This window comes from Hermetia illucens, chromosome 1 (genome assembly GCF_905115235.1).
Source record: "Hermetia illucens chromosome 1, iHerIll2.2.curated.20191125, whole genome shotgun sequence".
NCBI lineage: Eukaryota > Metazoa > Arthropoda > Insecta > Diptera > Stratiomyidae > Hermetia > Hermetia illucens.
In genome coordinates, this window is record NC_051849.1 from 39977117 (window position 1) to 39997984 (window position 20868).

The 20868-nt window shown below is 44.9% G+C and overlaps 3 protein-coding genes across 16 annotated transcripts in view; 2 read left to right on the top strand and 1 right to left on the bottom strand.

The window, feature by feature from the left end:
• The window catches only part of LOC119646894 (myocyte-specific enhancer factor 2), a 204751-nt gene extending 199618 nt beyond the window's left edge, over positions 1 to 5133 (bottom strand). For 5 of the 14 annotated variants that reach the window (XM_038047536.1, XM_038047543.1, XM_038047541.1 and 2 more), the window contains exon 1: positions 4379 to 5131. The gene's annotated coding sequence lies outside the window, so the exon portion shown is untranslated. Of the gene's footprint in view, positions 1 to 4378 lie in introns of all 14 variants that reach the window. The other 9 variants (XM_038047550.1, XM_038047549.1, XM_038047547.1 and 6 more) reach the window with 6 other exon arrangements.
• An 87-nt stretch (positions 5134 to 5220) lies between these two features.
• LOC119646896 lies at positions 5221 to 6294 on the top strand. The gene is made up of 3 exons (XM_038047553.1): positions 5221 to 5536; positions 5589 to 5826; positions 5879 to 6294. The coding sequence occupies exons 2-3, from the start codon at positions 5812 to 5814 to the stop codon at positions 6200 to 6202; spliced, it is 339 nt and encodes a 112-aa protein (XP_037903481.1). The 5' UTR covers positions 5221 to 5536; positions 5589 to 5811; the 3' UTR covers positions 6203 to 6294.
• A 5409-nt stretch (positions 6295 to 11703) lies between these two features.
• LOC119658748 (electron transfer flavoprotein-ubiquinone oxidoreductase, mitochondrial) lies at positions 11704 to 14554 on the top strand. The gene is made up of 7 exons (XM_038066432.1): positions 11704 to 12015; positions 12197 to 12307; positions 12376 to 12488; positions 12598 to 13169; positions 13221 to 13579; positions 13637 to 13727; positions 13786 to 14554. Exons 1-7 carry the CDS (start codon positions 11988 to 11990, stop codon positions 14321 to 14323), a joined length of 1812 nt encoding a protein of 603 aa, XP_037922360.1. The 5' UTR covers positions 11704 to 11987; the 3' UTR covers positions 14324 to 14554.
• Positions 14555 to 20868: the final 6314 nt, after the last annotated feature.

Here is a 20868-nt window from a genome sequence, read left to right on the forward strand (position 1 = left end):
TAAGGCAGGCCTAGACCGGATACCGGTTGTTGCGCCGTTGATGATGATGAATCAGAAAAAATAACGTCCACCGGACAAAATATAACAATTGACGAGTACAATTTGGAAAATGTAGATAACTTTATATACTTAGTTGTACAACTGATGAAAGATGGTAATCAAAAGCACGAAATATAACACATAATTCAGCTCGCAAACACAGTCTTCTACTCAGCCCTGCAGATTCTAGCCAGCTGAATACACAGGAAACCAAACTCCGAGTATGCAAAATGATAATAAGACCTGTGCTATGCTACGGATGTGAAACAACGATCCTAACACAAACCTATGAAAAACTGGTCATACCTTCGAGGGAAGAGTCCTGAGGAGAATTATGTAAGCTAAACGAGAGGATGGCCACTGGCGAATCATGTACAACCATGAGTTATATCAAATATTTGACTACCCTGAAGTCCCCATAAGAACAAAACTTCAGAAGTTGCAATGTGTTGGCCACGTTCAACGTACGGGCGACTCTCAAATACCTAAAAGAATATTCGAAGGAAGATCAGAAGGCCGAAGACCGATGGGAAAAACCCGAAAGTGGTGAGTAGAATCTGTTGACGAAGACAGGGCATCATTATTCGGCTTTCGAAATTATAGGACACGATCCATGGTTGGAGGACGAACATCCGGAAGGCCAAGACTAGAAATGGACTGTAGGGCTTCCGGCACTGTCTTCAAACGAATAAAACGAGGACTCAAGGCAGACATTTTACCAATAAGATATTTGTCAATTGAAATTAACACTGCAAACGAAGCACCGTGATTTTTGTCATTGTTTCGTAAAATAAAATTTAGTCTATGCCCTGTGAGTTGGGTTTTAAGAACAAAGTCTTCCCTGATTTGGTGACTAAAAAGGGATAAAAAATTTTGAGCCAACAATCTGCAAATATCGAAACTTTACTGCTACCGAAACGTCAACAAAGTCTCGGATAGCGCTGACCGCACGATTACAACTTTTGGCTAACGAAAACAGCTCATCATTAGTCTCTCTCGACAACGATGTCCGATGCCCAGAATGATAGGAGATGTAAATTCAATGTTGTATTGTTACTGACGGTTATCACAAATAGCGCTCTCTTGATCTAGGTTTCTGACAGAATTCCGACTGCAAGATGCCGGTCCAGGTCAATTGTACAGTGCTATTCACCAGCAGAGACTTCCGATATAGTGGAGAAGGATGCTTAGCGGTTAGCTGAGGTATCACGAAAATATCAACGATCCAGAGCGTTGCCATCATTACCTGGTGCTAAAAATCAAGGATGTCTGTTCTCCGGACAGTACAACCATCTCATTTCCTCCTATCCTCAAGGCTTCATTCGACCATTCTCCTGTCGATAAGCAAGCTAACCCCATTTCGTCTCGAAGGCAGATAGGACGTGGGGGCACCGTCGGCTACAAGCGGTTGCACATTATCATATCAATTTCGCTGCCTATCAATGAGGATTTGCTACACCATAATAGCAAAGAAAAATACCCCGAAAACGGCACACACATCATAACACCTTGCGTCCTATTTCAGTTAGCCCGATCAACGATGAGCTTAAGCAACACGCTCCAATCGAAAATAAGGAACTAGCTATTCACCCGATATTACTTAGAGAACATTTTCGTAGCTTCAGACGTTCAACATTCATCACCTCCAACGCTTCGCATAAATCCGAGTAAATGAATCTCCGGCAGAAGTCAAATGGAATACCTCGGCTATCGTGCCTTAGCAGATGGTATCCGGTCTGCGTGGCCCAAAATCCAAGACATCGCCGATTTCCCAAAGCCATAAATCTCACCCAAACTCCAGCCAATACAGCGTTCGTCAAGCTACACAACACTAGCCGGAGGAGAAGAAGAACGGGCCCGTTGAATACTGTTATAGGACGTGCCCTTCACCAAGAGCTTGTCTCCTATATCTAGGTCCCACTGGAATCTTTCTGCGCAAAACTGTCTGACAGGGAAAAAACCAAAAACGCCAAAATGCATCAACACAATCGAAGCGCTCTGAAAAATTTCGATTCTCCAAACGCCTGATTCGACCATTTACAAGACCATATGTTAGCCTTGATAAAACTGCCTCATGTTTAAGGGCAACAATATTCATCATCATCAACGGCGCAACAACCGGTATCCCGGCCTGCTTTAATAAGGAACTTCAGACATTCCCGTTTTGCGTCAAAGCCAGTAATTTGATATCCCTAAAAGCTGTCTTGGGTCCTGACCTACGCCATCGTTTCATCTCAGGCAGGGTCTGCCAGTTCTTCCTTTTCTACTATAGATATTGCCCTTATGGACTTTTCGGGGTGGATCATCCTCACCCATACGGATTAGGTGACTCGCAACCTATTGGGCGGGGTTTTATCGCAACCAGGCGGTCATGGTATCGCTCATAGATTTCGTCGTTATATAGGCTACGAAATCGTCCATCCTCATGTAGGAGGCCAACAATTCTTTGGAGGATTCTTCTCTCGAATGTGGCCAAGAGTTCGCAATTTTGCTTGCTAAAACCCTAAGTCTCCGAGGAATACTTAAGGACTGGCAAGATCATTGTCCTGTGCAGTAACAGCCTTGACCCTATGGTAAGACTTTTCAAGCGGAACAGTTTTCTGTCTCGATCAGTCTTCTCAATGGCGAGACAACACACCGCCGTCCACTTCATCACCTCTGGACTCTCAAAACAGAAGCCTCTTGCAATCTACCTCATTAACACGTTGACTGCGGGCGGAGGTAAGCGAGAAAAAACTCGCGGATAGCTCTTTTGTAATCTTGGAAATACCTACTACTTCAAGGTAAAAGTACAAATGCCTATTGTGAAGCAAGTGTCTTCTATCCACAAAAAAAGTGCGTAGGAATACGTCGTAGGCTGTGTCAGAGAAGACGCTTTGAGCGCCATATCATATTCATATCGTGGAAAGTACTTAATAATAATAATCGTTGACAAAACAATCCATATTGGATCAGGGCCTTGAAGTGTGTTAGAGCACTTCATTCAAAACCGTCACGGTACACTACAGTACACTGTAGGAGGCAATGTGGTCAGCATTGCGCTCGCCCAACATTATTACCCTGATTTAATTCAGATACTCATTCACAGCTGAGTCGACTGGTATCCGAAGTCAAATCCCAATACAAATCTCACTGCCACCAGTGAGATTCGAACCGCGACCTTCCGTACAAAAGCCTTGTGTTCAAACCACGCAGCTATCCGGACATCGGAAAGTCCTTGCCAGAGACAAATAAGTAAGAAATGTAAACGTTATCCGTTAACGTTAACCAACCAAGCAAAATTCGAAGTACTTACTACTATAATTGATGGAGATCAAAAGGTTAGATTGGGAGCTGTCACCATGACAAAGATAAACCGAGAAAGGTTTTTATATTTAGTTTATAAGCCAATAAAAACTCTCTGTTCTTTACAAGAATAGACGTACAGTCATGGATAAGAACAGATTGAACATGCTGTGGGCAGGTCACTTGTTCTGAAAGGATGGGGGATTCCCCTCTCAAAAAGTCTATGAGGGCTATGATAAGAGACGGCCATGTAGGCCTGACTTCGGTAAATGCACATACCAGGAGTTTATATTATTAACGAACCAGGCGATTTTGGCGCCAGATTGGGTTGTCTGGCGCTTTCCACTGTGACAGGCCCAGATCAGACACCAATTCTTCTTTTTCTTCAGCCTTTGTTCCGTTCACAAGCAGGATAGGCTCCGATCATATTGTTTGTAACGACATTGTATGCATTTTCTTGGACGGCCTGTCGCGGGACCTGTCATCAAGATAGATCAAGCAGGATTTAGCATAGTGGAAAAACTCCAACTATACTTGATTTATCTCTTTCCTGGATCTCACCAGTTATTGCCCCATTATTCTCTACTGAATAAAATGAAATAGGAAAAAGTGTTCACTCCGTACACTAAGCAAAGTTACTGCTTGTCCTTCTCATTTCCTTCCGCTGCGAACATCAGAACTTTCTAGAACCCAGCGCCCACCTTATGCTAAAAAGTAAGTTCAGAGGTAACATCAAATTTGCCCATTTACCCTGCCCGCACAATTCTCAAATTCCATTCCTGAACCTTCAATTTTGCCTGTTTGAGTGCCTTTGAAAAGGTTCATATTTTGGTTTTATATATAACTATACGCAGCTAAATACATTGTTTACTATATTATTTTAATTATAGATTACGCCTTGCTTCAGTCTCATTATCATTACACCTAATGCTGTGCAACTGATAAACCTACGACTTATCAAACACTTTCAACCTAAATCCCAGTTATTCATGCCGGTGGAGAGGCAAGATCCCTGCCCACACGGCAACCGGGTCATAAAAGATGGATACCATACCTTCCAGGAGTTTTCACTTCCTCTTCGAGAACACTTTGCCGATTTGCTCCAATTCATATGGCAACGCCGACCGAATCAACAACAAATTGAAGCTATCTCGCTCCAACATATGTTCATATATGGCGAACAGCTGGCCGCAATCGACACTCCTTTTCGCACATCGCCAATCAGATCAATATCGCAATTTTGGCCCGTCACGACTGAGCAACTGCACTTGTGGAAAACGCTGGACGACCAACGGCTCCGCACCTTCTCAAATCAAATCCGAACACCAAACACCCCCGGAAGTCAATATGCAGCGGTCGCACCGACGGAAGTAGCGCCACCGTCCGGCCGATTCCCCGCGCACTCCTCGCACACCACAGCGCTGCCAGCTGCCAAGAACACCTTCCTTGCAAATCAGGGATCTACGCGGTCACGGCGATTTTGCATGCAGATCAGGGCCCCCGAGACGGTGACGACAAGGTCCTATTTGTCTCACTCGGCACTTTTTATCGGGCAGGGCCCCAACAGATTTCAACGAATTCGCACTAGGTATCGAGCGCGCCAACGTTTTTATCCACTTCGCAGCGGAAGAGGATTCAGTTCCATCGATCGTCGAGCACGGGCCACGTGTTGAGTTGCCTAGATCGGGCCGTAGCCGTTGCAGTCGAAATCGAGAGGAAAAACTCGTGCAAAACAAATTGAATTCTTCGCAGTGATTTCTTTACTTTCCGGACCGAGCGCGTCGAAAACTTGCACCATGGCCTTCATGTCTCGCGTTCGGGCTTTGCATAAGCGCAAAAACACAAGCGACACATAGAACGCAGCGACACACATCGACAGCCAGCGAGCCGCGATTCGCAATACGTATATCCGCCTCTACAAATACGCACGCGTCGTGCGACACCAACACCGAGGCGGCCATGTCATCGCGATTGATCTGATGGAGGCTCCCCACTAGCCCCCTTTTGGACGCACCGACACGGAGACTTGCCGATACCCCACGATTGCGACAGTCGTCTTATTGGAGTCGTCTTCGGGCCGTCGTCGGAGCCGCTGTTATCAGTCAGCGAAGTTCCAAGTGGGTCGGAAAAGCCTTCGCTACAGCTTTGGGGCTCAAATGCACATTGGGATGGAGCTTTGCAGCCTACACATATTCTCGATGACGTCACTCAGGTAAGACCTGTTGCGTTCAAAAATTAAACTTTCATGGAAAGCTTTCGGTTAGGCTGTGGAAAGACGAAACGGCCGCCGAGCTTGAACACATTGCATATATACACTTGCTGTAATGAATTCGCAGCCGAGGCGGAAAATATCTGGACAGTCCTGCCGTTATCAAGCAAGAGGTAACAGAAAGATATCTTACATTAGAGGAAAAATGAAAGTGTCCCGAGGATGGAAATCCCGTTACGCAAGTATATAATTGGACTTCCTTGCTATATCGGAGAGGGATGGCCGATAACTTGGTAAGTCTTACAAATATGAAGCAAGAATCTTAATCTTTTACAAATATTTCAGAAAGATGCAGCCCCACCGGCACACATACCCCGAGTAAATAGGGTATACGTTAATCGATTTGTGTGTAGAAGAAAAGTTGTGGAGCAATATCGCAAGCTACCAAAAAGGAAGAGGCGTACATGCCGCGAAAGATCAATTGCAATAGACGTTTCACTTTTAACATCGCCATTCTGCAATGCAGCTCAATTGATAACTCAAGTTGCAGTTATTAATGAGAAAACATCTAGCATCGTGTACAACGTTCATCCAAATTTCGTATCTAAAATTTTTCATCCCAGCAATAATCACACTCCGCAGAGAATCTTGGAAAATAATATTTTGTGACCTACAGCACTGAAGGAGGCGACAAGTAGTTCTCGAAATATGAGTATCTGCAATTCTGATAAAAAATACTGGCGAAAAATAAAGATACGTCTTTTTGCGTCTTTCATTTATTTAATCGCTAGAAACGCCGCGGATATATATTGAGTTGACGTCACTCTTAATTCGTCGGTCGAATAGATGCGATTTATATAGCAGTTCACTTATGTGAAGAAGCAGGAGGAAATCTACAACAACTAGTGTCCTTTCAGCACAGATCTAAAGTCCGGACTAATACTGAGTTGAAAAAATCTGTTATATAGATTCGCAGATCGTGCTATAGTTACATTATGTTAGAAATTAGTTTATGCAACTTCAAGCCGATGGATTTTACAACGACAAACGACAACGAAACAGAATAACGATTTGCGCATTTTTTCATGGAACGTGCGATCCCTGTACAGAGATGGAGCTGCCAAGCAGCTAGCCGATACCCTGTCCCAATATAGGGCTGACGTAACAGTGTTACAGGAGATGCGTTGGACAGGGACCGGTTTCCTGGAGAAGAGTCGCTACACCATATATTATAGTGGCCATTCAGTAAACCATGTGCTCGAAGTAGGTTTCTTAGTCAGCCAAAAAATGAAACCTGCTGTTAGCGTCTTTGAAAATATAAGCGAACGGCTATGCACTTTGCGCTTGCGAGACAAATTTAGAAATATAAGCCTCATTAACGTTCGCGGAAGGATACCTTCCCACCCACAGGGATTTTAACAGCCAAGTAGGAACGGAGTCCATATTCAGGCGATACGTTGGCTCACATAGTTCACATCAAAATACAAATGATAACCGACTGCGGATTATTCAATTAGCAGTGTCATACAAAATGGTTGTTGGAAGTTCCTGGTTTGCGCGGAAAGCGGTCCACGAACAAATGCGGGCCTCTCCAGACGGGACCACTTTCAAACAAATTGACCACGTGTTGACCGAACGTTGCCACCTCTCAGCCTTGATGAATGTCAGAACATATAGGGGGGCCAATATAGACTCTGATCACTATTTCATTGGCATGGTGCTCCGAGCTCGAATAACAACACCACCCAGAATCCCCTCTGACAATAAGGTGAGGGTTAACACTGAAGCCATCCACAACACAGCCCTCCGCAACACCTATAACAGAGAAACCAATAACCGCAGTCAACAGAGATCCTGGAGATGAAGCATCAACAAATGATCTTCACAAGCACCTGAAGAACGTTATCATAAATACGGTCACAAACATACTTGGCCCCAGCCACAAAAAAAGCCGGAACGGTTGGTTTGACAATGAACGTAAGCTAGCAATGGAACGGAAGAATGCTGCATACCGAGTAATGTTGTATTCTCAAAGAACGCGAGCACACGCTGAGACTTATTACGAACTCCGGCGAGCGGAGAATCGACTTCACAGATGGAAAAAGGAAACCTGGGAGAACCAACAGGTCTGTGAACTCGAAAAGTAGAGGGAGCAGCCGTACCAGGCGCGGAAGTTTTACCAACAAGTCAGCAGGATGAAGCCTTTCACACCGCGACGTTCATCCTGCCGTGAACTACTGAATAACCAGAACATCGGCGAGTTGGAGGTCCCGCCAACCGAAGACGACGGACAAATACTGCCACCACCAAGTATAGAAGAAACAGTCCGTGCAATTCATCAGCTTAAAAATCATAAGTCGCCAAGAGCCGATGGAATTACAGCCGAATTAGTTAAATATGGAGGCGACCACTTGGTGTAACTAGTGGTTCATCAACTTATGCTCAAGGTATGGGACTGCGAATCAATGCCTGACGATTGGCAACGAGGCATTATCTGTCTCATACATAAAAAGGGAGATATCACCAAATGCACCAATTATAGAGGTATCACGTTACTGAGTACAATCTATAAGATATTCTCCGCTATCTTGCTAGGCCGGATAGCTCCATACACCCAGAACATCATTGGCCCATACCAAAGAGGCTTTACTCCAGGCAAATCAGCAACAGATCAGATTTTCTCTCTGCGGCAAGCGATGGAAAAACTATTAGAATATGGACATCAGTTGCACCATCTTTTCATCGACTTTAAAACCGCCCATGATAGCATAGCCAGGGTAAAACTGCACACGGCCATGAGAGAATCCGGTATCCCAACGAAATTGAAAAGGCTGACTAGGCTGACCCTGACCAATGTGTGAGGCCAGATAAAAGCCGCAGGATCACTATCAAGACCATTCGACAACAACAACGGTCTACGAAAAAGGGATGCCCTATCATGCGTCGTCTTTAACCTGGCCCTCGAGAAAGTGATCCGTGATGTTGAGGTAAATGCAAGAGGTACGATCCTCTTTAAGTCCATCCAACTACTGGCCTATGCTGATGATATCGACATCATGGGAAGAACGACGTACAAACTGCCTTCATCCAGATCGAGCAGGCGGCAATTGAGGCGAGATCTTGGGCTGCACATCAATGAAGGCAAGACAAAATATATGGTGGCAACGTCAGCACCAAAAACCAACCAACCAACAACATCAAACCGTGTTGGTCAAACGGGAAGAATAAAGATAGGAGAGTACAACTATGAGACCGTCGAAAATCACAACCGATAACAGCTACAACGATGAAACCCGCGCACGATTGTTGGCAGCCAACAAAGCTTATTTCAGCTTACAAAAACTATTCCACTCGAAACGTCTCACCATAGGGTCAAAGCTCTTACTGTACAAGACAATGATCTTGCCAGTCCGAAACAATCTGACCTCGCTACTGAACGGGACATAGGTTAAAGAAGAGCCAAATCATTATCAAATTATCAAAAGCCGACACCAGCGCACACAGAATATCGAACACTTCTGTTTCGTTAATGATAAGAACGGTATTTGTTCATCCTCCACTTCCACAAGAATTGCCGACATTTGAAGCAATTCCATCTATCAGCGCGAATAAAGTCGAGAAAGCAGTAAAACGACCTCTAAAAAGAGAAGAGCTGGAACCCAACACTGTGGTTTAGTGAATTCTTTAATCGGGTTATTCAGGAAGGTGAAGCACCATTTGACTGGCAAGAAAACACCACAGTTTCAATATGGGAAATGAAAGATCGTCCAGCATAATGTTCAAATTAGCGGTTCCTATGGTACCAGTATACCCCTGGTAAGGTTTCGTGACCAATTGCCACTTCAGATGGGTCCCCGTGCAGACTGGGGTCTGATCGTTTTGATTAGGCTTTTGGAGCATTCGCCTACTGCATGCCGGCAAGCCAATGCGATAAAGCGTCTCCCGGTGCCACCACTATGGAGGTTCTCCTCGGCTACTTGGTTTTGGTTAAGCCGACAGGGTTACCGCCCCGTCTTCATCACCGCCACCTCTGAGCACCTAGTTGCGCTGATAGAAGGAACTGCTCCAAATGTCGGCAATGATTGTGGAGGTGGAAGATGAGCAAATTCTTCAGTTCAAATCTGTTCGAAATATTCTCGCCATCTATCGGTCGCGGCTCGACGGTTGATAAGCAAAGTACCGTTTTTGTCATTAATGCAACAGCAGTCGAAGCAGATCTCGCTCGCCATCCCGCGTGTCCAATTTATCGTAAAGATTTTTGTGATGGGCCGCTTTCTTTGTTTCCCAGTTGGCATTCTTATAAATTTGCCAATTGGCAGCGTTTTATCGTCGAGAAACTGGTGATAGAGGTATTTCTTTTCACGGACCTTCATTTCAACATGGTTAAAGCCAAGTATCTCGGTTGATGTACGGTTTACCTGGCTTCGTGACTCCGAGGGTTCCATAGGCCGCCTTGTGAAACGTGTTTTTAATTTTGTTCTACAATTCTTCTATGTCTGTAATCGGTGAAAAATGAATAGTGCGATCAGCTGATATACATAATGATGAGCTTCATCAGCGGATCAGTAAATCGTTCTTTAATGGCATTATGAAAACCCTCCGAGATGGTAATGCCAATACCGTATTAAGTGTGTGGGTTACCAAAATAGAAAAGTTTTTAGCCATTTTTACCACACACCATCGGGTTTCTTGCAGAGCGCAGATATCAATGCGCCTTTTCCGAAGGGCTCTTGCGAGGTCCTCGATCTTTCTAATTACAGTGCCAACATTTAGCGTGCAGACACATATTTGTTTTTCTCAGACTAACTTAATTACGTCCTGACGTCGCCCATGCGTCAAGAACCCTTGTCCATTTCTCGACACGACCGGGGCCCATTTTGCGTCGACTGAGGTGAACGCCCTAGCATTTTTCCGAGGCTTGTTACTTGATGGGATCATGTTGTTTCTAACGACATTGGAGGCATTTTCTTGGTCGACCTGTCGCCAAGAGAGATCAGGTAATTTATTAATGGGTAGATTATAAATCAAATACGCGCAATAGTTCTTCAGGACATAATGCAATTTCCTTTGATACTTATTATATTATTATGCACTCCTAATTTATTTTGTCTTCGTAATCGTAGAGTTCTTGTCAACTAATGGAAGTTGCGCCGTTTCTATCTTCATTTCATAAAGTGAGTAGATAATTTCAGGGTAGATCCTGCGGAACTCAGGTGATTCCATTCTCTTTAATTTGCCGCTTCTACTACTAACTGTTGTGACAAAAAAGTATTCTGTTAAAAACTCCTTTACAACAAATTCCTTGTAAAATAAATTTGTCCTTCCACCGTATAGTATCGGCATGGACGGCTACTATGTAATTTCCCAGCCAGTATCAAACAGAAAAGACTTAATCCGAATATCCTTTCTTTCGCGACAATTCGTATCTTTGTTTTCAATGTCACGTGAGAACAAATGTCTCGTATTAAGATTGTGTTTATGCATAGTAAGCGTAGTATGTACTTCATGCCAACAACACTTTTGCTTATCTTTATGGAGGGTGAAGATGCTGTTGAGCTCAATTCTATCTTTGTACAAAACTAAAGTTTGCGACTGCTTTCCCTTAAAATTTGTTTGTTTTTTGTATCAACTTAAATCTTCACTCCATATCCACCCTGATACAAACGGTTAGACATTTCAAAATATAATGCTTTTTCTTCCTTTTTCCCCGCTTTTTAGCAGTTTTCATACTTTCTTGTCGTTCTGCATTTCTTCGGTGCATGATTAGAGGTACGACTGCTCCACAATGAAGTCTCTGCACTTACATCATGAAATGTATTCTTATCTAATCGTATTTTCTTATAAAATCTTAACAAAATGCGTCCTAGATATTCCTGCATAAAACATAATAAAACAAATACATTGTGCACTAATGATTATTAATGGTGCTTCGTTACGCAAGTTGCTCGCTCCGCCACAGTATCAAGGGAAATTTCACTGCATCCCAAAAGAACTATTGCGTTCTTTTGAGAACTAAACACAATAACGGCCTAAACGTCATACTAGGCTTAGCTGTATCCACCTAGCGGCAAGTAGAGGGTCTCCCATGCAGGAAGGTAATGTAGTTCAAATGTTGTTGCCTGGTTTTCACCTCCGACTTCTGGTCTCTCTCGCTTCCCAGCTGGGCCGAGCTGTCAACGAAAATCTTAAAGTGGATTTGGTGTGTTGTGAGTGTTCGTGGTCATAAGGTTCGAGTAGCCGTGCGGTGGCAGCAGTTCGGTTTTATCTTCCTCAGTTTTTAATCAGTTCAGAGTTCTTCATCTTCCAAACGATCCTCATTTCATAAAGTTGATTTTAAGGAATTCGTCAAATTGAAACGACACTCCTAGTGCACCCTCAGCCGATGTGTTCCACTGTACACATTCCTCAGTTGAGAGTTTAAAGTCCAATCCGCCTGCGGAGGAAGCAACCAAGGATGTTCACATTACTCAGAGCCGTCCGAGGTAAGAGTGGACGTGACATTCCCGCAGTTACAAAGTCCAAGAAGGAATGATCTGATGGTCAGCTGCAATGGGATCAAAGTTGATGGCGCGTTACATAACTTCTTTTTGTTCAGCTCTTATGCCCACTATTTTCGACGGAACTGTTTTCAGTGTTAAAACTAGTTTCCCCCTTGATTTCCAGGGACGGGGCTTCGAGCCTGCGGAGCAAGGTTCGCTTCAGATGCGGTCGCCTACCCAAAGATCACCACGCATTACACGGTGTGCCCAAGGGAAAAGGACGAACGATGGGCCGGTAGGAATCAACACTTGATTTCTTCTCCGGTCGATCCCCTCGATAACCTACCTCTATTATCTTTACAGATGTAAACATGGAACGATTCGTTGACGAAGTCGATATTGTGATTATTGGCGGCGGGCCAGCTGGGATGTCGGCAGCGATAAGAGCCAAACAACTAGCCGCCGAACAAGAAAAGGTGTGTACAAGCCATCAATCATGCATGACGAAATGAAGTGATTGGCGCGAATCCAGTCACTAGTGGACTTTGAACATGATAAGATCTTTCATTTTCACATCTATTACAGGAAATTCGAGTCTGCGTAGTCGAAAAATCATCAGAAGTTGGCGGTCATATCCTATCCGGAGCTGTGGTTGATCCAGTATCGCTGAACGAATTGATCCCGGATTGGAAGGACAGAGGGGCTCCCCTAAAAACCCCAGTCAAGCATGATAAATTCTCCCTGCTTACGGCAACCGGAAGGGTGCCAATTCCAATCTTCCCTGGATGGCCTATGGATAATCGTGGGAACTACATTGTCCGCTTAGGGCACCTGGTAAAATGGCTTGGCGAACAAGCTGAAGAGTTGGGCGTTGAAATTTATCCGGGAACAGCCGCAGCAGAAATCCTATTCCATGAGGACGGCAGCGTCGGAGGAGTCGCTACAAACGACGTGGGCATTGCCAAGGATGGATCTCCAAAAGACCTTTTTGCACGTGGCATGGAACTACGTGCAAAAGCTACAATTTTCGCCGAAGGATGCCGCGGGCACTTGACAAAACAGATTATGAGCAATTTCGGTTTGAATGCATCGAGCGAGCCTCAAACGTACGGAATTGGGTTGAAAGAAATTTGGGAAATCCAACCAGAGAAACATCAGTAAGTAAAGCTGCCTTTAGTGTGTTAGTCTCTCTAACCAATCTCTCACAGACCTGGTTTAGTTGAACATACCATTGGCTGGCCTTTGGATAAAAACACATACGGAGGCTCCTTCCTGTACCACTTGAACGAAGACTCGCCACTTATCGCTGTGGGTTTCGTGGTGGGCTTGGATTACAGCAATCCATGGCTCAGTCCATTCCAAGAGTTCCAACGGTTTAAAACTCACCCGCAAGTCCGACAGATTTTCGAGGGTGGCACCAGGATTGCATATGGTGCTCGCGCTATCAACGAAGGTGGCTTCCAATGTTTGCCAAAACTAACGTTCCCCGGTGGCTGCCTGATAGGGTGCAGCGCCGGATTCTTGAATGTGCCCCGTATTAAAGGCTCTCATTATGCGATGAAGAGCGGTAAGCCAATAGCAAGTTTCTGCATTTCAATTTTTCCTATGTGTCCCTAATTTTCAGGCATGCTGGCGGCGGAGAGCATTTGTGATACCCTGTTCTCTGGAGAAACTCAAGAAAAGGCTGGGTTGGAACCGAAAAGCTACCCCGACAAGTAAGGGCGTCAATTTTACTTTGATTTCAACAGAAACAACAGCTTTTCTCACTTTCAGAATTAAAAACTCCTTCATATGGAAAGATCTCTACAAAGTTCGTAACATCCGACCTTCATTCCATGGTGGTCTAGGAATGTACAGCGGAATTCTCTACAGTGGATTTTCAATCTTCATGGGCGGTCGGGAACCGTGGACCCTTTCACATGGAGGAGCCGATAACACGAAACTCCGGCCAGCTAAGGAATGCACTCCTATCGAATATCCAAAGCCCGATGGGAAAATCACCTTTGACTTGCTCTCGTCAGTCGCTTTGACCGGTACCAATCACGAAGGCGATCAACCCGCTCATTTAACCTTAAAGGATGACACTGTACCTGTAAAACATAATTTGGCACTTTATGAAGGCCCAGAGTCGCGTTTTTGTCCGGCTGGTGTCTATGAATTTGTCCCAAATGACGAGGGAGGTAACATGAAGCTACAGATCAATGCCCAAAATTGCATTCACTGCAAGACGTGCGACATCAAGGACCCGTTGCAGAACATCAACTGGGTTGTGCCAGAGGGAGGTGGCGGCCCAGCCTACAATGGAATGTAATTATTTACCTAACACAATTGGGTTTGAATGACTGTACTGCGGTGTACAATCCAGGCAGGCGGGACAATGTAAAATGAGTTTATCATTGGCAAAAGACTTGGAGAATTAAGTAAATAATTAGGAAAATCTACAAAAAATATAAAGTCTGAAAATTTGTATATATACAATTGAAAAAGTCAATATTTTTGCAATATATATCTATTTTACCAACAAAGTCGTTCGAAACTGTAAGAGTTATTTTCACTTGCATGTTTCCCCCTTTTTATTTCCACAAGAGGCAGTAAAAAAACTTTCGAATTTCAGTTGCATTTATTAGTTTTAAGTTGCCACTGATCCTTATACCCCTTTTTTTAATAAAAATTCATTTTTAAACATAATTTTAGCATTTGAACTGCGAACATAGTAAAATTCACATATGCGTCTAATTCGGAGGGCACCAAATGTATGTGTCCCACTTTTTCCCAGCAAGGTATATTCAGATACGGCAGTATTTTATGATCGATGTATCAAGGAACGTCTCAAATATAAAATCTACCGCAGAATCTTGTGCTCTGGCGCCGTCTGTGGTTCTGAGTCTTGGCCAACTGTCAAGGACAGTGAACCGTGCCTCGAGACGCGTTCACGTCTTCGTCTCACAAGCGGAGATTGTTCTGAGCATTGAATCGATGGGAAAATATCCAAAGGCTGACCGAAACTACGACGACTTGATACGCCAGATGGCGATTTGAGTACATCTCCACTCCACCCAGACCAAGCCTATGACTGAGGAAAATAGCGCATTCGATCCGGATACCTTACCCCGTGAACCGGACAAAGTTGGAAAAGGAAGATTTAGGTATTTAAATCCCGTTGGCAAAATAAGAAGAAAGAACAGAGAAATACTATGTATCAAAGGATAGTATAGGTCTCACAGCCGCAGCATGAAATCTTACCCACGATGAAACAAACCTGGAAAACGCCTGCTAAACCAACACCAATAGCCCGACTACTAAACCCTATCCCCACCTACACGTTGGAATCGCTGGGACGAAGAAGAATAATGATTAGTCTCCCGCACCCAAAATGGGGTAAATTATACCAACTGATCAGACAGGCATGACAACCCTACCTATAAAACTATGCAGTGCGAAGCGTTAAAAGAAACCTCGAACTCGATGATTTGCACATTTTCTGGTGTAGAGCGCTGACTGCACAGAATAGGAGCTCCTAAGCAGCTAGCCGATACCTTGTCCCAATATAAGGATGATGTCAACATTAGGCGAGGGAACGGTTTCCGGGAGAAGAGCCACTACACCACATATTAGCGGCCTGTTCTGATTATGTTTCAGATTAAGGTTGCATAATTCGGAAGACCGTCCTCCCTGTGGTGGCCGCTCGACACCATTTTCGCTCGAGCCAGCAGTGTGTCAGACTGGGCTGGGAGTAGGTTCGTCCAACTGACGAAGATGTGCTTACTTGCTGGTCATGTATTGAGGATCTGTCGGGGTATAAGCCAAAGCACTTAAAGAGAAGCAAACAGGACCCCCAAAAGAGGGCAACGCGGCCAATGGGTTGACTTGGTTTTTAGTATGCGGATTCTGAATACCTTGGGCACCTTAGCTTCTAGTAAGACCCTTACCCTGGTAGCCGGGTTAGTTAGAATGGACATTTTTCATGGATTACTCGTGGGTCCAAGACATAGACTCCAAAATAAAAAAATGACCCGAAGCCGTCGACTTAGGGAATATCCCCAAAAGCAAGTGCCGACAAGGATGTTGGCCACCAGAAATCAAGAAAGAAGCGAAGGTTCATTGGATTCCCGCTCAAAAGCCAATACCAGAAGGCCATACATATTCTGAGCAAAATTGCGAACAATAAGGAGGCCGATACTGTCGACGAGCGGGAAAAAAGGACTTCGCTAAATACCAAGCAATTGCCGAAGAATACAACAACAAATGCCAAGAAAACCAGCAGAAGGTGAAGCCTACCGCCTTCAAGCACAATCGACCTCGAGATGAGTTCAAACAGAAACACAACCGGGGCGGAGTTTACAGGGGCTCGGCCACAAAGCAACCTCTGCAACAAATAACAAAAGCCTGCTAATGAGGCACGAACTACGAACCCCTTCCTCTTAAAGGAAAACATCGACGTCGCACTAATACAGGAACCATGGATTGGAGGCGGCCGAATCATCAAACGACTCCGAAGCCAATATTACCATTAATTCCACAGCACAAGAGACACTGATCGGGACAGACCTAGAGCATGTATCTTGGCCAGGTGGAGTCTACACGCTTTTCTGAGTCCGGACCTGAGTTCCAGCGACCTAACGCTGCTCAAACTGGAGCAAGCGGGAGCGGAAAACATGTATATTTCCCCGACTCATATTGGTCACGGCTGATCAGCTCCACCAGAAGAACTGCAACATTTGACAACACAGATTGAAGAGAATTTTTCTTTGCTGGCTGAAATTATTAGTTAGAAATTACAGATCCTGTATTTGAGGAAGCAACTTTCCCCTTAATCAGTATGGAGGATAATAATTAACCACCGGAAACGAAGTCAGCCTGAGTTCATTCTATTAATGATTGATTTGTAACGTGTTGGACCATCCTAGAAGACTACCACAGGGAGATTCGTTTCCCGGCGCATTGCTTGAATTTGAACAGTGCAAAAAAAACATTGCTAATGTTGGACGTTTTTCAATCCTTTGCGCTTGAAAATGCTGCACATCTTTTTGTTGATGTTATTGACGGATGCATAGGATACGGAAACATATACAAAAAACCATGTAGGCATCATCGACACATTTGCCAGTTAGCTACCTCGTATATATATTCTGTGATACCTAGAAACTCGACTTGCTCCTCCTGGAGCGTTGAATGGCTTGCCAACTCAAGGTTGAGCATAGTGGGAAGTCGATGAAGAGAGAGTGGTCGTTAATGCACCGAATGGCCTTATGTAACCGGTATAGAGTTATCCTAACGGCTCCTGGGTAGAGTTAACCGAGCACTTTGACGGAGCTTCAGTTTTTACGGGCGGACTTTCACGTTCAATTTTTCCAACTTTTTAGGTTTCTGGGATAGCTCTTCCCTCTAGGTCGACTTCATCCACTCAGGATGGTCGTTTGATCATGCTACTTCCACTAGTTTCATAACATATTCTTGAAAATGAGCGACTTCTGCGCACCGACATACCGATCGCCGGAGTAATGCAACGCAGATCAACATAGCACAAAAATGTCTGATGCCCCTGAGACCTGTAACACCATGCCATCGATATAAACCTTCGATCATGTCTTTTGACTCAGTATGATACGGCATACCCAGCCAACTACTGGCCTATGCTGATGACATCGACATCATGGTAAGAACGACCCGAAACGTACAAACTACCTTCATCCAGATCGACCAGGCGGCGATTGCCGCGAGATCTTGGGCTGCACATTAATGAAGGTAAGACAAAATATATGGTGGCAACGTCAGCACCAAAAACCAACCAACCAACAACATCAAACCGCACTGGTCGAACGGGAAGAATAAAGATAGGAGAATACAACTTTGAGACCGTTGATAATTTCTCCTATCTAGGGTCGAAAATCACGACCGAAGCTACGAAGTTGGAATCCGCGCACGGTTGCTGGCAGCCAACAGAGCCTATTTCAGCTTACAAAAACTGTTCCGCTCGAAACGTCTCACCATAAAGTCGATGCTCTTACTGTACAAGACAATGATCTTGCCAGTCCTCATGTATTCCTCGGAGACTTGGCTTCTTAGCAAGAAGAATTGCAAACTCTTGGCCGCGTTCGAGAGAAGAATCATCCGAAGAATTTTTGGCCCCCTACACTAGGATGGACGATTCCGTAGCTTACATAACGATGAAATCTACGAGCGATACCATGACCGTCAGGTTGTGGATAAAATCCGGCTGAATAGGTTACGATGCGCAGGTCACTTAATCCGTATAGATGAGGGTGATACAGCCGGGAAAATCTATAAGGACAATATATATGGTAGAAAAAGAAGACGAGGCAGATCCTGCCTGAGATGAGGCGATGTCGTAGGTCAGGATGCCAGGCAGCTTTTAGGGATATTGAATTGGTGGACCTCGGGCAAAACTGCGATGTCTGGGTTCCCTAGACCGGATACCGGTTGTTGCGCCGTTGATACGGCATGTTATACATTATCTTTGGCACCGAGAAGCTCAGCCAGCTCGATAAGAAGCACTGCTTTGAATTGCGCATTATGGCCAGATGAAAGTTGGATGGAGGACGGAAGACGTAGATCCACAGCACATTGGCACCTTAGAGTCAATGTGCTGTGGATCTACCAAACGGGGCAGCAACCCTATCGTCCGAGTCAAAACAAATTGGCCAAGGAAAACCTCTACATGGTGACACCGTGCCCCACGTGGCGCTTCGGCCACGAAGCCTAGCCAGATGTCATCTGCCAGCAAGGGAACCGAAATCGCCCTCTGGGCTCATGTGTCCCTAGAGAGCTCCTGGGCCGGATGGTCACGCCGCCATCGGGGACAGAGAGCTTCTCGCTTCAAGAGTGGACTAGCGTTGTACAACTCGTGTACCGTGTCAGTATAGACAAGTACCGTTGTTGCTTGTCACAGTGGGGCTCTCATTGTGGTCACAAAATCAATCCGTGTCTTAAGGGGACGTGACGGCTTAAATCTTCGTAAATTTTTACTTTTTTTTTTTTTATGATTGATTTTGGATAAAAATACATCGGAAAATATGTGGTAAGAATATGGAAGTCATATCCGATTTTAAAAATCAATAGCCAGTGTATAGAGCGCGGCGGTTTGGCTCTTCAAATAATAATAATAATCGTTGGCGCAACAATCCATATTGGATCAAGGCCTTGAAGTGTGTTAGAGCACTTTATTCAAGACCCTAACAGTACACTACAGTACACTGTAGGAGGCAATGTGGTCAGCATTGTGCTCGTCCGAGATTATTACCCTCTAACGAATCTTCAAAACGTCTGCTTTACATGTGTATGTTAGGTATTCTCGTTTTGTTAACATGTTGCATAAATAAAAGGGAACACTTTGGAAACTGGCAGTTCGCTCCGAGACATCGAAGCGGACAGACGTGGCACGGAGCAGGGAGCACGGTGAAGCGAAACAAGTAACGTAAATAAAAAAAAAAAAAGTGGTGAAGTGTTAAGTGTAGTACTCTCAAAAGGAAGTACAGTTGATTAAAGTATGCAGTGCATCTCAATATTATTGAGACACTGTATACCAAAGTGCAATTATTGTTAATTGTTTTTCTTTAATTTCAGTGAATACTGGTGAAGATTCGGAGGAGAGCTGAGGACGGGCTTGGGGACAATAATGTCCGCCAAGAGGTCTAAAATGGCACTCCCTGGTGAGCTATCGTCTGAGGAGGAGGGGAGCACGGACCCCTCAGAAAATTATGACTACCCGCTGAGGAAGGAGCTTGAAGAGCTCAGAGGCGAGAAAGCAGCCCTCGCACAGCAACTGGAGTGCCAACAACAGCTGATAATTCAGCTAAAACAGGAGGTAGCAGCGCTACAAGAGGCGATGCGAACCAGTGTAGCAAAAAATAGTGTAGCAAGAATTAGTAGTGAACCGATCGTCATCGACAGCGGGGGAGCACCAGCAGCAATAGAGGACTCAACAAGAGCCAACGAAGAGTGCGAGATGGACAGCGTGGGACCATCACCAAACCCCGAAGTCAACGACGAAGGTGACCCGTTCAACTTCGTGCGGAGGAGGAAAAGTAACAAGATAAAGGTTAGTGTAAAAACTGTAACCGCTCCTAAACAGGCTACCCCCCCACAAGCTCCCCAACCTACCAAGTCCAAGAAAATGAGAATCCCCGCTATAACTGGGTACGGTTTAAACGTACCATCTTTTTTAAGACTCCTGAAAAATAAGGGGCTAAAAGCGTCCCTTAAAAATACGAGGGCTGACAGGACCCTCATATTTACGGAAACGGCAGAAGATCACGGGAAGGTCTTCGCGCTTTTAAAAGAACAGGGGCTTAATGCTACCACTAGGACGCCTCCCTCCCTTCGCACCCAGTCTGTAGTTATCCGCGGACTCCACAGGGAAACGGACCCCGTGGACATCCTGGAGGAACTTAAAACAGAGCACCCAGATTTCCAACTGAAGACAGTTGCGAACCTGGTTACGCGCAGAGACAAGTTTCTGCATAGCGAAAATCCGGCCCTCCCGATGAAATCGCAATCGGGATTGTTCATCGCGACTTTCGAGCCCTCTCAAGAGCTCAGCGAGATGATGAAGGTAAAATATATCCTTCATCAAAAAGTAACCTTGGAAAAGGTCAAAAGTTTCGAGGAAGTGCAGTGTTTCAACTGCCAGAATTTTGGGCACATCGCCCAAAATTGTTCAATTGTGCACAGATGTGTCAGGTGCACAAAATCCCATCCTCGCGGGGAATGCGGAAGACAGGCGACCGAAGGGCCTCTTTGCTGCAACTGCGGCCAAGCTGGCCACCCAGCGAGCTATCGCGGGTGCCCAGCCTATAAAGAAATGGTAGCCAGGAAGGAAGCTGCCAAACAAAAGCG

Excerpts from the sequence above, each read along its gene's own strand:
- LOC119658748 (XM_038066432.1), top strand. The coding sequence starts at position 11,988 with ATGTTCACATTACTCAGAGCCGTCCGAG. Across the intron at positions 13,170-13,220 it reads ATCCAACCAGAGAAACATCA|ACCTGGTTTAGTTGAACATA; the intron begins GTAAGTAAAGCT and ends AATCTCTCACAG. Across the intron at positions 13,728-13,785 it reads CCGAAAAGCTACCCCGACAA|AATTAAAAACTCCTTCATAT; the intron begins GTAAGGGCGTCA and ends TCTCACTTTCAG.